The sequence below is a fragment of the Penicillium cinerascens genome (assembly GCF_028974065.1).
Source record: "Penicillium cinerascens strain IBT 15544 chromosome Unknown scaffold_4_segment0_segment0, whole genome shotgun sequence".
Taxonomy (NCBI): domain Eukaryota; kingdom Fungi; phylum Ascomycota; class Eurotiomycetes; order Eurotiales; family Aspergillaceae; genus Penicillium; species Penicillium cinerascens.
The window spans coordinates 2548783-2565683 of record NW_026695297.1 but is presented as its reverse complement, the minus strand read 5'-3'; the positions used below and the strand labels follow the sequence as shown (position 1 = coordinate 2565683).

The 16901-nt window shown below is 48.4% G+C and overlaps 7 protein-coding genes across 7 annotated transcripts; 2 read left to right on the top strand and 5 right to left on the bottom strand.

Moving 5' to 3' along the window:
- Positions 1-399: 399 nt before the first annotated feature.
- N7498_008936 (MARVEL domain-containing protein) lies at positions 400-1175 on the bottom strand (the record flags this gene model as incomplete). The annotated part of the gene is made up of 4 exons (XM_058455998.1): positions 400-622; positions 680-802; positions 866-969; positions 1032-1175. 4 exons carry the CDS (start codon positions 1173-1175, stop codon positions 400-402), a joined length of 594 nt encoding a protein of 197 aa, XP_058305986.1.
- A 1372-nt stretch (positions 1176-2547) lies between these two features.
- On the top strand, positions 2548-3369 carry N7498_008935 (DNA-binding domain-containing protein; the record flags this gene model as incomplete). The annotated part of the gene is made up of 2 exons (XM_058455997.1): positions 2548-3303; positions 3352-3369. 2 exons carry the CDS (start codon positions 2548-2550, stop codon positions 3367-3369), a joined length of 774 nt encoding a protein of 257 aa, XP_058305985.1.
- A 266-nt stretch (positions 3370-3635) lies between these two features.
- N7498_008934 (uncharacterized protein) lies at positions 3636-4444 on the top strand (the record flags this gene model as incomplete). The annotated part of the gene is made up of 2 exons (XM_058455996.1): positions 3636-4363; positions 4420-4444. The coding sequence occupies 2 exons, from the start codon at positions 3636-3638 to the stop codon at positions 4442-4444; spliced, it is 753 nt and encodes a 250-aa protein (XP_058305984.1).
- A 4473-nt stretch (positions 4445-8917) lies between these two features.
- N7498_008933 (uncharacterized protein) lies at positions 8918-9802 on the bottom strand (the record flags this gene model as incomplete). The annotated part of the gene is made up of 1 exon (XM_058455995.1): positions 8918-9802. The coding sequence occupies one exon, from the start codon at positions 9800-9802 to the stop codon at positions 8918-8920; it is 885 nt and encodes a 294-aa protein (XP_058305983.1).
- Positions 9803-9826: 24 nt separating this feature from the next.
- On the bottom strand, positions 9827-11551 carry N7498_008932 (uncharacterized protein; the record flags this gene model as incomplete). Its single annotated transcript, XM_058455994.1, has 4 exons — positions 9827-10157; positions 10906-11104; positions 11131-11141; positions 11373-11551. 4 exons carry the CDS (start codon positions 11549-11551, stop codon positions 9827-9829), a joined length of 720 nt encoding a protein of 239 aa, XP_058305982.1.
- A 21-nt stretch (positions 11552-11572) lies between these two features.
- Positions 11573-14034, bottom strand: N7498_008931 (uncharacterized protein; the record flags this gene model as incomplete). The annotated part of the gene is given in 9 exon segments (XM_058455993.1): positions 11573-12017; positions 12029-12132; positions 12210-12317; positions 12413-12465; positions 12515-12577; positions 12624-13056; positions 13123-13189; positions 13246-13308; positions 13361-14034. The coding sequence occupies 9 exon segments, from the start codon at positions 14032-14034 to the stop codon at positions 11573-11575; spliced, it is 2010 nt and encodes a 669-aa protein (XP_058305981.1).
- A 1797-nt stretch (positions 14035-15831) lies between these two features.
- On the bottom strand, positions 15832-16413 carry N7498_008930 (uncharacterized protein; the record flags this gene model as incomplete). Its single annotated transcript, XM_058455992.1, is given in 3 exon segments — positions 15832-15993; positions 16009-16177; positions 16217-16413. The coding sequence occupies 3 exon segments, from the start codon at positions 16411-16413 to the stop codon at positions 15832-15834; spliced, it is 528 nt and encodes a 175-aa protein (XP_058305980.1).
- Positions 16414-16901: the final 488 nt, after the last annotated feature.

The following is a 16901-nucleotide window of genomic DNA, read 5'->3' as shown; positions in this document are numbered from 1 at the left end:
CCTGGATTGAGTGACTTTACCTGTGGAACTGTAATCTAATAACTGTTATAGTTTTCAAAGATCAGGATAGCCGTTCTTCGAGCTCTCCAGGTTGATCAACCCACACCCATGCAAAGCGACTGCTGCCTCCAGACCTAGCACTTTAGTAGCAAAAGAGCCTCCTCGACTGTTCTTTCTTTCAAACCGATTTGATTGCTATTGCTTATTGAGTTTGACAGACATTCCAGGCTTAGAGCTCTGCTATTGATAAAGAAATGACGCGCTGATGGCAGAAAACACCGGTCGATAATATCCAGAAGACAAATTGGCCAAATGAGGCACCGGACGTGAGATGAAAAGTAGCATGTAATCGCCCGGACTTAATACCTTCCACCGCTCATCAATTTGACCAAGAAAACCTCATACAGTAACACAAACCATCAGCCTCCTTCTGGCACACATGTTGCCGATCCTCCCGCTCATTGTAAGCCTCATTGATAGACGCCCTTCTTTAAGCAGCGGTATCGCTAGGCCCATCTTGTGCACGATGAGCGTTATTTTTCTCTCTTCTGTAAAGTCATTTTCCTTGCGATAGGACCAAAGATTGAATAGCTCTAGGAAGATCGCAAGGCTTGTGAAGAAACTGGGTCACGTTAGCATCGAAATTCTGCCAATGAAGACGGAAAGGAGCTGCACGCACAAGGCAAGGAACATAAAGGACTCGTTAGCCTTTTTGAGAGCGCAGCTGGCTCCAGCCGGAGCTTTGGTCGCACAATTCTTCCAGATATAGTCTTGAGCGGCAAAAATGAAGGCCGTCAACCACCTACAGTATCTTCAATCAGTTTCTGCTAAGAAGCGAACGGACGGACTATATCACGCAACTCACAGGTATGAGAAAATGATATCAATCGGAGTAACGAATTTGCTGAAGAGGTTCGGCATGAAGGGAGACACGAAGGCGGGCAGGAAAAAGGCAACCGACATCGTTGACTGTCGCCTTGTTAGAGACCCGAGTCATGCAGATAGCATCGTGCAATGTGAGGTTGACATACAATAACTTCTTGATAGATAGTATGCTCTCCTTTTGGCCAGTTATGCATAAAGTACGATGTGAGTCCCATCACAATGACAGCGCTTGACCATTGCATGAAGCGGGTCAGCAGGGTAAGGGGCACAGAGACCACCGTGAATGGCATTATTTTGGTTCTGTAACGTCTTCCGTCTATTATCCGTCAAGCTGTGGCTATAACCCTGAGCTGAGCGCTAGGCTTGCGATTGATATCAGATGAGAGAGACTAATGATTTTCATGAGCAAAGATCTCGCTAGATAGATTGTTGCAAAACCGGAGACAGGAATATTTGCTACGTCAAAGTTGTTTCATGATGCTTTGAGCGCTACAGAGCTTGACGTAATACACTTCATGACCAGCTTTCCTTCCTGTTTTTACCGGTCAGTATCCTGCTTCAACAGTTTGCCTTGCATTCATTTCCCATGGTACGGGCCTGCTAAATGCATTACAGTATCTCAAAGTTTTACGAATATGTATTCGTGCCGACCCCTACATACCCAATCGAAGGTTTTGATGGCACTAGGTATTTCATCACCGACGACTGTACCCGATACCAGCCCACTAGTAATAAGTCGGGCCCTCACCGCTCTCCGTTGCTGAGGGCCGTCTCCAGCGAAATGCAAACCCAGCGAAATGCAAAATTTAACTACCCTACCCACAAACTTTTAAAGCTATTTACAAATACCCCCCACGTCTATCGATAGCACAAAGTGGCTGACCGTCGTCTCCATTGACCCATTCAAGCTCTGCCTCCCTTCTCTGATTTTCCTGCTCCCTAATTTGGTCTTGGCGAGCCCATTTATCCCGTATCTGTTTTGTTGTAGTTCAAAGGAAGATTGATTGTTATTTCAGAGGAAATAAGTGAGGCTATATATATACAGACGAAACTCCAAGTTGATTTTCAATCAACTTGATGCTTCGTATAGACACCTCGGGAATTATTTCCGATGGTGCGGCTTTGTTCCTGATCTGCACCAGCCTCATATCACAACAAAAACGAGATTAACCCAGCAAAGGCTCCTGATGGGGCTTGCTTTGGGGGGGGGGGGGGGGGGGGGTGCTCTTGATAAGAAGCCTATCTTCTGAGCTTCGACGTGATGTGTGAGCCGATCTTGTCTCTATACGACCGAGCTTGAAGCATCAACATCACTTTCGCGACTTTTTTTTACAATTGTCAATAGTCCCATTCACTTTGCTACGTTAATTACAATTGGACAAAGACCACCTAGGAAATATCCATCGGATATGGGCTAGCACCAGCTATCAATATACAAACATAAGAAAAAGAAAGGGAAAACAGAGCAGTTCTCTATTGGAATAAGAGATATAAAGACCATCAGAATGATTAGCAGTGCAGCGGAGTCTAAGTACCCGCCCCCTAGACGGCAGGCCCACACCGCTCTCGCTGGTGAGGGCCTGCCACACCACAACGATAATTCAGCGTGACGATAATTTTGTCCCACCATCGATAAAATGAAGCTGTTTACCAACTACCACGATGTCCAAATCAAATACTGACATCGAGAAACGAATTTCCGATGCCTTACGCGCGTACTATGATCTTGGCGACCCAAAAATGGCGCCCCTTGCCCGGGAATTTGACGTTCCATACCAGCGGTTGAGGGCGCGCTATCGGGGCCGTCCAAGTCGTTCAGCGAAAATTCCATCAAATAAAGCACTTGATAAAGGTCAAGAGGAGGCACTAATTGCCTGGATGCGTGTCATTGACCGTGCGAATCTCTCACCTCTCCCCTACGAGATCGAAGGCGCTGCAAATGACATTTTGTCACGAAGTTGTTCCGACCGACGCGTTAGCAAAAGTTGGGTACATCCTTTTATGAAACGCCTCCCCGAAACCTTCAAATTCCAAACCCAAAAAACCGTGGAAGCGAAGAGAGTAGACGCTGAGAGATTACCGACAATAATTGAGTGGTTTCACAAATTGGGTAGTGAGATAGAAACCCTTAAAGTCGGACCGAGCTATATCTACAACGTCGACGAAACAGGCTTCCAACTCGGTCAAGGACAATCCCAGAAAGTTGTGACTGAGTTTCCAGATAGTAAAAAGCATGTCCCACCTGGTGGCATAGGGGAGACGGTGACAGCAATCGAATGTATCGCAGCAGACGGTTGGATAATGCCTCCAATGATTTTATTTGCTGGCACAGTTCACCTTGAGAATTGGTATCGAGACCGAATAGATTTACCAGATGACTATGCCATTGCGACATCGCCAACGGGCTGGAATAATGAGGTAAGCGCTTATTCATTTGATTAGTTGATTAATTAATTGACCGTTTAGGTCCGCGCATATCAATGATTACAATATTCGACGAGCATACAAAAGACCGCGTTCAAGGGCGCAATGATTATCGACTTCTACTAAGACTAGTCTACGTTGAAGTACAGCGTACTTCCCTGTTGGATCCCCTGTACTGATGGTATTGTCCTGTCACCCTGATACGCACTACTCATGCATTAGGGTTAGACCTGTATCTATAACACTGGGTCGTGACCCACAGAACTCCATAACAACACAACTACTATACACATGCTACAAGAGGCTATGAGCCCTCATCACTCATCATGGATAGTGAATCAGGACATCCGCAACTCATTCGAACAAATTATCACTCTTGGAGACTGGATGCTGAAGTCCAACTCATCGGCCTGGGAGCACTAGGAATCGTCGAAGGCACCGAGCCTGTTCCCGAAATTTCCTCCACAACACGAGCAGCCGCAGTCACAAACTATAGCCAGAATGTCAAAGTCTACCGACAAGCTCAAGAAAAGGCGATACAATGGATCTGGAATCATATCCACAGCGACTTCCACAGCATCGTTGCAGCTGTCCGTCGAGACCCCCGAGCAATGTGGCTGGAACTCGAACGGCGACTAGGAGGAAGAAATAATTACAATATCTTGGCTGTACGGCAACAACTTGGGAGTGAATCATTCAAGGAGAACGACACCATTCAGACTTGGTCTACCCGACTTGATATCTATAACCAGCGCCTGGTCGGAACTGGATCGGAGCTCTCCGAACTCGAAAGAATCGCCAAATTGCTCAGTACACTACTTAAACGTTTCGAAATCACAGTCTCTCACATTCAACGAATTCCCAACCTCGACTACCAGACTGCTCTACAACAACTCCTCGACTTTGAAAATCAATTACCGGTCGGAGCTGCGAATGCCTCTGGAACGGCACTGGTCACTCAAAACCGACCCCGAAGACCATTCCAATCACGACGAGGAAGAGGCCGTCGATACAGATTCTCTGAGCCATACCACCGAGGGCAGCTCATCGACAGGTCTCGGCAGACAGTATACTGCTACCATTGTGGCCATAAAGGACACACTAAGTCAGAGTGTCAGAGTTTCAAACGACGTGAAGAAGAAGACCGACAAAACCAAGCACGGCTATCCCAAATACCTCGCGGCACAAATTACACGGCAGAGGATGGAGCGACTACATCAACAAACCCAACTCAACCACCATCCCGATCCGATGCGAACTATATGGAAGACTGGTTTGCTCATATGGCAAGCCATAGTATATCTTCACAAATGAATAGATACTTGACTCTGGAGCCAGTCATACAATGACTCACACAAAGTCGAATTTCACGCACTTCAAACGTTTTCACCAACCACGTCAGGTCACGATTGGCGACGGATCGCACGTGAAAGCACTCGGAAGTGGTATCCTTCATAATCGGACAAATCTGGCTTCCATTGATCTGAAGGAAGTCTGGTGGGTACCTCAGCTCAGTAGCAACTTAATATCTGTGCGTTCCTTGGACGATATGGGACTGGAAGTCATCTTTGCTGGCGGCCAATGCAAGCTACGACGCGACGGAAGGCTTCTTGCCACCGCAAGCCAAATTCCATCGAATCTCTACCAGCTTAATCTACCCGCGTCTGTATTCAATGCCAAATTCAACAACTACCATCCGATCACATTCTGGCATCAACGGCTTGGACATCTCAATCTCAAGGACGTGTCAAAGATTACCCGAATTCAACTGCCAAAACAACTATCTCGATGTGCTTCGTGTATGGCTGGGAAGCAGCACGCCATGTTTAACCGAAGGCCTCAAGAAAGAGCCACGAAGCCATTTGACTTCATTCACTCCGACCTCAGCGGGTTGCTGCCTACCTCACCAGGCGGTTATCGATACTTTCTCGTTTTCGTGGATGATTTCACGCGATACATCCACACATACTTTCTGAAGGGCAAAAGCATAACAGAAACCATTGAAGCCTTTCGTGCCTATCAAAAATGGATCAAGGCTCAATTCGGTGCGACCGTTCGCAGGATTCGCACTGATAATGGCACTGGAGAATTTGCCAACCAGTATTGGCACGACTACGTCATTGGCGAAGGGATTCAACATGAATTTAGCCCTCCTAATACTCCACACATGAACGGCGTAAGCGAAAAAACAATTCGGACACTCAAGAAGATGGCAAGGACCATGCTTGCAGGAGCGAGTCTGCAAGATCATGAAGAATTTTGGGGTGAAGCTGTGGCGACTGCCACCTACACACGCAATTTACCCCCCTCCCATGCATTCAATGGCAAGGTACCGCTCGTTGGCCTTTATCCAAACTTGACCCCTAGGTATGATCACCTCAAACCATTTGGCTGTTTGGCCTACGTTCTCGTTCCACCCACAAAGCGTTCGACGTGGCAATCACGTACAAGAAGATCCCTGTTCATGGGCTACATTCACAACACATCAAAGGTTTGGAAGGTATATGACATTGAATCAAAGCGAACGTGCAATTCTGGGCAAGTGATATTTGATGAAGAACAGTTTCCAGGAATCCCTGTTGAATCCCAAACCCTGCAATGCCATCCATCCTGGCAAGTTGAAAGCCCACGTGCTGTGGCTAATATTGTGCAAGCCAGTTTCCGAGACCTTCATATTGAGGTTGTTAAACAAGAACCGGAACTGTTGAATTTCAAGATCTGTGGAATTGAGCGTCCACATGACAGTCATTTATTCGACCCCATCTTACCTCCACGCGCAACTGCTCTCGCCGCTCAGCGGAGTAGGGAGGATCTATTCAAGGGCGGCGCGGAGCCGAGCGCAGTGAAAAAGCCAGCTGGCAGGCTCCGAGTGGACGTAGCAGGCGATCCACTAGATTTTGACACTGCGATGCAGGTGGATCCCGTCAATTGGTCTCGGGCCATACGCGATGAGTTTTCCGCGGACCAAAAGAATCAAACATATGAAATTATCCCCTTGCCCTTGGATAAGATTGCGATTGGCTGCAAATGGGTGTTCAAGACAAAGTACGATGTGCAAGGGGACATGCATCATAAAGCTCGCCTAGTTGCGAAAGGCTTTGAGCAAGAATATGGAGTACATTATCAAGAGACATACGCACCTGTTGCAAGGTTGACGTCCGTGAGGCTCCTACTGGCCCTTGCTGCCTGGTTTTAGTGGGAGATAGAGCAGCTAGATGTGATCACTGCCTTTCTCAATCCTCACTTGTCAGAAGAAATCTACATGGAACCACCAGAAGGCATGGAAGTTGAAGCTGGAAAATCTCTGCGTCTGCATCGGACGCTCTACGGTTTGAAACAATCCTCCTTATGAATGGTACTCTGACGTACACAAGAAGCTGATGACTCTTGGATTCCGTCGGTCAACCGAGGATCCCAACATTTATGTCTCCACACTCGTTCAGTGCATTTTACTTCTCTACGTTGACGACATCCTTCTCGCTGGCCCACAAGAAACAAGAACTCATCAAGCTGTACCACATGAAAGACCTAGGAAAAGTGTCTCTGTTCCTTGGCATGCAGATCGAACGATATTGTGATCAAATTCGAATCCATCAAACGCGTTACGTTGATAAGCTGCTGGAGCGTTTCAACATGTCAAGCAGTCATGGGATTACGACACCAATCTCCATCAAGAACGATCTACATGAAGCTCGAGACAATGACAAGGTTCTCGACTACGACGACAGAAAACAGTACCAAGCGATAGTGGGAGGTCTGATGTACCTCATGACAGCAACTCGCTCAGACCTTGCATTCACCTTGTCACGTCTCTCCAAATTCAACGCAAAGCCAACGACCAAGCACATGGAAGCTGCGAAGCATGCTCTGCGATACATCAAATACACAAGTGACGTAGGCCTAATCTACGGCGGAAGAGACACCGAGCTATACGGCTACACCGATTCCGACTTCGCTGCGGACGTGGACAATCGAAGATCCACAAGTGGATATGCATTCCTCCTCAACGGCGCCCGTGTTCATTGGCAATCAGAACAACAGTCACTTATTGCTCGATCCACTCACCAAGCGGAGTATATCGCAATGGCGAATGCGAGTTATGAAACAAGCTATCTTCGACGCTTGATTACAGACATCCATCCGGACTGTCATCCTACTCATCCAACGACCCTGTATGCCGACAACCAAAGTGCGATCACAACAGCACAGTCACGCCAAGACATTTCTACTCGATCAAAACACATCGACATCAGGTATCATATCACACGAGACCAGCTCCTGGGGGCCCTCAGACCCCCAGGGATCAGCAGCCGAGAGCAGCTACCTTAGAGCTGGCGATGGATCTCAGCGATGACCAGGCCCCAGAAGGGGTGTGTCATAACTAATGCGAATCCTACAGCACAATTGCCGCAAGACCTACGCGGTCGGGATTGCGGCCCTCGAAGCCGGGCTAGAGTTAGGGGTGGGCCTGGTGTGCCTTCAGGAGCCCTACATCAGCAAGGACTTTCGACACGGGGGATACCAGATATACTGGGCAGAGGCAGGAGCACACAAAAATCGCCGCGTGGCTGTGGCCATTCGGCGGGATTTATTCAACCAAGTGATGGTGGAAGCCCGGACAGACCTCATCAAACACCCATACATCATAGCATTGGACGTATGGGAACGGGGTCGGGCTGGGGAACGGACTCCAAGAACCCGAGTCGTCAACTGCTATGACAACTGGCTCGGACCCGGCCAGCGATGGCAGGGCGACAGCGATCGGCGAGGGAGAGCCATTGAGGATGTGGGCTGGGATGGCGTCCTCGAGGGGAGGTGTCTATTTCTAGGGGATTTCAACGCGCACAGCCCGCTGTAGAATCCTCTAGCGAGAAGCCGGACCAATGCAGGGCCGTTGGAGAGCCTGATAGAAGCGGGAAGCCTCTACCTCAACAACGAATCGGGGGTCCCGACCCGACCGAAAACAACACCAGGGATTTCAATCATCGATCTGACCCTAACCACAGTCAGCATGGGACCCCTCCAAGCGTGGACAGTAGACCAGGACCATTCAACCGGTTCGGACCATGAGCTGCTAGTCATGGAATGGGCGCCGATAGAGCATGGTTCGGAACCCCCATCGAGGGAGGTCACCGGATGGCAAATCCAGGCTCTTCAGGCAGACCATCAAACCCTGGCGAATGCAAAGCAATGCTGGGAAAAGAACGCAGAGCAACGAGCCCCGCTGGACGACACTTGTTCGCTAGCCGATGTCGCGGAGGAGGCAGCGTGGATTCAAGAAACGCTGACAATGGCCTTGAACCAGCACGCGAAGCCAATACGGGTAACCCCGAGGTCCAAGCGATGGTGGAGCCCAGAGATCAAAGAGGCTCGTGAGGTCTACTGCCAGGCCAGAAGAGCCTGGCAGACGCAGAACATCCCCACGGCCAGCCTCGCCGAGGCCAGGAACAGCTACTACCGGACAATTCGGCACTCAAAACGGACATGCTGGGAGGCCTTCCTAGCAGGGCCTACAGACACTCCAGACCAATCGAATGCAGAGGATATTGCTCGGTGCTGGCTCGCCTTAGGCTTCACCAAGTCTAAAGGCACGGCTACCACTCCCACCCTACGAGGACCCGGGGGCGAACTCGCCACGTCCATCAGCGAAAAGGAGGCCTTGATTCGAGAAACAGCCTTTCCACCAGAAGACCATTGTCGGCATGGAGAGTGTATAGAGAATGAGCCCCGGAAAAGGGATTTTTGCGCCTTGCTCGGGGAGACCAAGCAGGTCATCCGCGTGAAGCGTTAAATCGGTTGGGCTGGAAGACCTTGTGCGGGTGTGGACAGCAGGGAAAATGATGATTCTCTGATGTTTCGCCTGAGCAAAACGCTCAGTCTGGAAGCGACTGATGACGTGTCGAAGAGTCTTTAGCTTAACGACTGCTGTTGTGGTTTGCAGATGAGGATTGGTCAATGAGGAGATCGCCTTTAAGTTCAACGTCAACATATCATCATTCGTGAGAGTGCCAGCCCTCATACGTGTTAGCAGATTTCGATATGGTAAGTCTTCTGCTTGTCGCATTTGCTCATGGAGGATGATAACTTGCTTGAATTGGGACCAGATAAGTTTTCCGTCCTGATCGGTTTCATTCCTTGGCAGTTTCCACAGGGCTTGGCCCTGGACGGGGGGAAATTGGTAAAAATCTCCCATGAGAATGACGATAGGCAACCCACCAAAGAGGTCTAGAGAGGATCTGTCAAGAGATCGCGCGATCTTGCAGTGGGTATTGATAATGCTAAGTGCGGAGAGATCCACCATGCTTACCTCGTCTATGATCATAATTGTTTTTCGCGACCATAGCCTGCGCACCCTTAGTCCTACTCCGGTTCGTCGATACCGGTTTAGAGAAATTCCAAGGGACGTATGGTATGTGCTTCCTCCAATGACATCAGCCGCTGCGCCTATTGGGGCTATCAGGATAATCTCGTTCTTGCGGTGGATTAGATCCATCGCGGTGACAATCGCTTTAATTATCTAGCTCTTGTCTACACCTCCTTCACCTCCGACATAGAGGAGAGTTTGTGTCCGCTGCGAAGGATCATATGGATAGTTGGCGTAGAGGAGTGCTTCGGCAAGCACCTTCTCCACGACAATGCGTTGCTTCTTATTCAGTGGGACCATCTCGCACATGAGGGAGGCTATTGAAGCGCCCGTCGGATTCTGGTCCACTCGCAAGCGATATTGCAGCAAGTCAGGGAGTGGAGCAGAGTCAGTGAGTATAGGGACCAAAACTTCGTCGACGAATTCGAGATTGAAATCACCAAGATCCGGTACAGTGGTGGCTGGGACGTTTCGGTGTACGGATCTTGGTCTGCGAGTTTAGTAATGTTCTTAATGCGATCTTGCCATTCTTGCAGGGTGGAGGCCGGAAAGAATTTGAGACCAGAGGATTTATATAGCGCGCTATCGGGAATATAAAGGGATCGGAGATTCTCTAGTTGAAGGGATAGGGGGAGAAAAGAAATTAAGGCGAGAGTGGTGATTTGGCGCTGGGCGCCTTGTGCTTCCTTTATATAGCGTCGGCTTATGGCGAAGAAAACAGCTAGAAGGGTTTCTTTGCTTAGAGAATGATCTCCATTTTGTGAAACACGCGCGGCCTCGTTTTCCGAGTCAGAAGCAGGGACGGAGGATTGTCTAGTTCTTAGCCGACCGAGCATGCGTGTTGAGCAGTTCGACTTCGTAATATCGCATCAGCTTAGCAGTCACTTTTTGATTTGCGTAGGAGTTCGACGTTTTGTGCAAATGTACGAATATATACTGGGAGTGTTGGTTCAATAGACGTCCAAATGTCACGTAGAATATCGTGTGTGGTTGCGGTTGTAGGTGCCTAGTGAAAAATTGAGGATAAGTGTTCCCAAGGAATGAAAAGGCCGAGAAGGATCTCGGCTAGATCATTCTGAATCACTATGGTCGTCGGATTTCCACCTGGAACAAAGTCCTCCGAAGATTGAAACTCGGTCAGCTCGCCTTGTAGGGTCACCGTAGCCGTTTGAGAGGGAGACTAAGCCAGCCTCTATATATGCGTATAGTGTCTTGGGTGCTCGTGATCGAACGGCACGTCTTCTGTCGTCGCATCCTGGCGTCTCTTAGTGCTTACTATCATGCAGTATTCGAAGAGGGACAAGCAAGACAGGAGGTTACCACGCAACTTATAATTATCGAATATATTTGCCGGTGTAGGTGCACTTTGGTCATAATTGCATAGCTCTTCTCTAATAGTATCGGATGACAAGGGATCTCGACGAGACCGTCCTATTGGAATAATCGGACGAACGTACCGTCTAAGCCACTAGAGATTAATGCGAGTGAAGTTGTAGTTAAGTGTGTAGTAGGAGGGAAGTTGGAGTAACATGCTTGCTACCTGGACTCCACTCACTTCCCGATCTTGTGATAAGCTATTGAAGCAGTGGAGAGCAAATTTATTTATGCCCGTCTGCCGAAGCCTTAAATTTGCTATAGTAAGAGCGGGAGCGGTATTTGCACGTTTAATCATCTGCTTCAATAATGTAGCTTTCGTCACTATGTGGCACGGTGAAACGTCGTCCTTGGTAGCATAGTTGGTAATGTAATATAGAAGAGACAACGATTTTGACACGGTCGGAATCCAGGAGATATCGTGATTTGAGCGGATGCAGCTAGCGATAGATGGGTTCCGTGGATTGACCCAAGCATAGTTACGGGCAAGGTGGATGATGCCATGCTCGTCTACTTTGGATGCGTCTAGAAGGTCGCGAGGCATGCCGAAGCGATAGACATTGTTGTTTGATCTTTGCGGGCGGTATTTAAAGTAAGTTGCCGTGTGCCGTTTGGAATGAAGCTGTTTAGTATGAGTAACACGATTGCTATTATAGGAGAGGTTCTGAATGAATTCCGAGTCCGTTTCCAAGCCAGTCGAAGGAGGGGTTGTGTTGGAGATAGCGGTGTCTGGTCCTTATGAGAGTTATGTAAGCTATGCTTCACGATAGATTCTAAGAAGCCAATCATTCGGCTTGCAAAATCATCGTCTGCAAGGATAAGGTCACGTAGTCGGATGAAATCAAGATTGCCGCGAACCCACACCAATGTGTGGAGATATAATATGCCTCGTCCATTACTTTCCACTACACTAAAGTAATTAGAAACTTCCCCAAGAATACCAATGTCGGTACTTTTGCTACCGAGGAGCCTGTCAAGAACCGCCTTGCATATATAGTGAAAGATCTCGCTACAGTAACAGGGTCTGACGTCGCTGTCGCGTATCGAATGGCCGATGCTACGTTGACAGAGAGGTCAGTTGAACACTATACGCCAGCAAGAACCAGTACGAGAGGGTTCTGAAGATCGGAAGGGTTAATTGTTAGCCAGAAAGCTGGCATACCTTCCCGAACGAGAAGACCTCGAAGTTCTGCTCGCATCTATAATGTTTGGAAAAAGGATCCTGGTACTTGTACACCGATGGCAGTGATGTTCTTGAGTAGTCGTCGCACTAGTGGATCCGAGGTGACTTAACTGGTGGCGAGCTCTTCGGCCGCCTTTTGTAGGCGAGCAACGTTAAGTGAGTTTAGGTCCCCAGTAACAGACGTCCACTAGGATCGCTTGATGAGAAGAGAATTGCCAAGACACGAATTCCGTAGCTGTATCATATCATATAACAAGTACATGAATGTCCTGTGATAGGCAAACCTGGAAATTTCAGCCAGCTATTGCCCAGCTGGCTAGAGAAAGGCTTGCCTGCGGCTATGGTGACTAAGTGCCCAATTTGCAAGAACAATAAGGGAGACAGGTATATCACGATGGTCCAAGTGGCCGCCAATACCCGCCGGGAAAAGCGCAGGAAAAGCAGATGTTAGATAATGAGGGTCTTGCCATTGGTTAAGAAGTGATGCCTGGCCTCGAATACCATATTCGATCACTGGGTTTCGTTGCTGAGCAGTAGCGAGTCGAGCAGTTTGGCTCGCGTGGCTCGTGGGGGTATATAGAGGTTGTATGTTAGGCGGTGGGTCATCGATAAGGGTATACATCGTGTTCAGCAGACGTAGGTCGGGGTTCTGGCGATCCCCTTTCAAGTCAATAGTAACAGAAGCGGTGACTGGAAGAGCGTCGTCGGTAAAATGGTCACGGTGGTCCTCTACGGCCCGCCAGTCGTTCTCGTAGTTGCCTTCTTGCAAATTGACACTGTAGCCCGCCCGTTCGAGGTGATCCGTGTTACCCAAATATATAACTTGCTACTGTAAATCCGAAGGTATAAAATCATCGGGCCAGTGATCTATAGCTAAATATTCTATTGTAACGTCTCCGTACAAGGGGTTATATCGCACGAGATAGCGAAGAGCAGCAAGCACCTTATATTTACGAACACTCAAAAATGGCTATAGATTAGAGTCGGTTGGTGGTCGGTTTCCTAGCTAGAGTACTTTGATGAGCTCAGTGAACTATAGATTAGGGCTTGGTAGTATTTGAAGAAGAGGTTTTGGGTCCTGTGGTATAACAATAAAATGGCCCCGTAGTGCACGGTGGTTTGCTAGTCACGTTTGTCCCCCTGGGCGCAATTTAACGACCACTCCAACAGGGTGGGACATAGTGATGAGATATTCTTCAGTTAGAGTAAGGTCCTTGAGGGCTTCTGGATAGTGCTGACAAAGAGTGACATTTATATTGTTCTTGCCGGAAAATTTCAGAAATGATCCTCGAAGAAGTGCAGCGTGGCATGTAGAGCACAGATTCCAGAAGCCTTCATTGTAGCCGCAGGTATCGAGGAATCCTTCTAAAGGCAGCAGCAGAGAATCTCCATCTAAAAATCGGCTTGTCTTAGCAAGAATGACAAGCATACCACATGAACAACATATGGTATCTCGGCTAGCAAGAGCCATGTTGTTCTCAAAGCGAGCTACGGATTGGCGTATGTGCGGCGAAGAAATTTCGGGCGGGAACATGCTCAAGGCATATACACGAGATGCGTGTTCTTGGCGGAGGAAGTCAAGACCTTGGTTGATAATGAAGGAAGAGGTATGAGACTGTGTAGGCCGTTCCGTACGCCGTGTTTGTCGGGGCCACAAATGCCGCCCCTGCCGTGTTTGTTGGGGCCGCAGATGCCGTCCCTGCCGTGTTGAGGGAGTCGACTGTTGGAATGAATTAACGAATGGGTTGAAAGATGTGCTAAATAAGTCACCGAAATCAGTGGCTTCTGAGACAGTATGGGACATCCTAGGCCTGCAATGGAAACAACGAGTCACTCCAGGGCGGGTTGGAAAGAGACTTCCACAGCTAGGGCAACAAGAATGAGAAGCCTGACAACTCCTACAACAGAGGTCTGAAGAGGTGGCAGGGAGGTGAATACGGCATCCAAGACAGGGCCGCGTTTCGAGAGGAGAGGGTAAACGCGATAATCGACAAGCAGGGCATCGCGGAGGCTAAATAGTCGCAGACAGACGCACATAGAGACCACAATCATGGCAGGGGTGACGCGTTAGCATCGCGGAGCCATTTCACAGCGAGATTGTAGAAGCATGTGTGAAGTGAGAGCACAGAAGCCAGTGAAGCCACGGGTGGTAATACATTGTAGAAGCGTCGGGATAAAAAGAGGGTCAATAAGCAACACATGAAGCAATTATCGAGCTAGAACGTACATATACATGCAGACAAAAGCCATACAACCCTAAAGGCCAAGGGAAGCCAGGCTCAAAAAGGCAATGCAGGGGCGAATAAGGAGCGTGCGTGGCAGTAGAGTTCCAACGTAGACAAGCTGCTTAGCTTTGCGGACGCGCACATACAACCACATTGACTAGGGGACGCGCGCTGACGCACGCTGTAAGCCCTGAAACGACGTGGCAATTATGGCAAAATCAAAGAAAGCCGTGGCAGTACAAGCCAGGGGAACATCCATCATGGTGATGAGGCCAGCAGATTAGACAGACGATGCCCAGGCTACAAGTGTTTCTGCTTGCAGGTTGCGTAATCTTTCCATCTCCACGATAAGCTCCGGGTCGGGAGAAAATCGGAGGTCGTCAATCGTGACTTTTTGGAGTAAATGAAGGCCTTGGAAAGATCGCAGTCTGGAAAGCTGAACATAAAAGGAGCAGTACTTTCGATGAGAATCTTGGCCTCGCCGAACTATATCGTTTTTCAGGTCTAGAATCGCGGCAGAAAGAGTTGAGCCTTGCACTTTATAATCAGCGAGACAAAATGCTGGGCAGATTGGTATCTACTTCCTTCTGACTAACAAGCCTTTCACGGAAATGGAACGTTCTATTAGAAATATTGGCATCGTCGAAGCCGGAAGTTAATCAAAGTCGGTTGCCAGTGGTCTGTTTGGTTTGAATAGAACTGAAGCAGGCGGTCTAGTACAGAACGTGTAGAGGTCATCTATGTCAAATAGTTTAGCTGCAAGAATGCGTTAGTTGGGTCTTTGAATTTCAACTTGAGACTTTCCCGCTGGGTCTAAAGCAACGCACACTGCGGTAGCCGGTGGCACCATTGACTTGACCGAGAGGGGTATAGGCGTTGGTAAGCATCACGGTAGGCATATCTTTAGTATAGAAGAGAAGGCCAGGGAACGGGATCTGAGCACTATGATCTGGCTGGAGCAATAAGTCATAAGCTTGAAGTCGAAGGTTCGTGGGACCAGTTGACTTAGTTCTGGAGTGAACAGCGGCGAATAGGTAAATTTTTTGCGACTTGCTTCGAGCAAAGCTCTCGATGCGGATGCGATTCATTGTATGCCGAATTGTATTTAATTTCACTATGACAGTGGCATTCTCTGTAATTGTATTCGTGAGTGAGTGGATGGTTTTGGTGTTCAGGTGAGCAACGTCATCTTCGGTTAATGCTACCTACCTCGTTCGCGTTAGAAATTCACAAAATGTAGGATCTTCCGATTGTCTCATCTACTCATTGAGAATGATGACGTCTTGAAATCGATGCTATATCAGTTGACTGGCGGCATCTTCATCGTTGCCATATCTTGCCTTTTTCCATAGTGGCGGACCGCGAACGGGAGGGAACTAGAAGAAATCCCCCATAAGGATCACGATCGGAAGGCCACCGAAAAGATCCGGGGAAGATCTAGGGAGTGATCGAGCGACTTTGCATTGGTTGTTGATGACACTTAACATTTTCAAATCAACTACACTCATTTCGTCAATGACCAAGATAGTCTTTCGAGCCTATAGCTTTCTGACGCGAGCGGTTACGGATGCTTTGTAGGAAAGGTTGATGCCTAGGGAAGTATAATAAGAATTACCACCTAAATTCTCCGCGGCAGCACCCGTGGGGGCAGTGAGGATGATCTCATGTTTTCGACCAAGGATATGTAGAGCGGCTTCAATAGCTTTAGGTATCTGGGTTTTACTAGTGCCACCTTCGCCCGTTATGCAAAGAAGCAGTTACTTGCGGCGTGACGAGTCATATAGATAATCAGCCCACGTCAGAAGATTAGCTAGCAACTTGCGCACTATAAGCATTTGCTTCGTATTCAGCGGGATATTCTGACTAACTAATTCAGCAAGAGATCCTAGAGTTGGACTGTCTCCTAGTTGAGCACGTCGCGTTAATGTATCATCGTTCATGCTTGTGTCAGTCAACATAGGCTACAGTACACCATCTCCATCAGGAAGATCAAAGTCTTGCAGCCGCGTAGATGATTCGATGGATTGAGACGGATCGTCTCCTTGAAAGGGGTTTTTAAAGCTAGCTAGGCGGTGTTCCCAATCTTGAAGGACCGTGTGCGGGAAAAACTATAAATCTAAGACGTGGCCCGATCGGAAGATATACATGCTCATCGGAATCGGGTTTATCTGTGAAGGATTGTGTGCTCGATAGACAGTGGCAAATATGGGGGTTCGCTTTGCAGCGATGAAACAATCTCGGCCCTAGGTCTTGTTGACAGTGTAGTATATAGCAATTAAAGTCTCTACTGTGAATCTCTCATCCTCGGGAGCGATGAAACTATCGTCATTCTGTTCATCACCGGATCCGAAATCTGCCTGGTCTAGATGATCGATATATCGGTCGAAAAGCTCGGTAGGGTGAAGTGCCGATAGTCGTAACCTAGCATCGATCTAGCAGCCTTCCT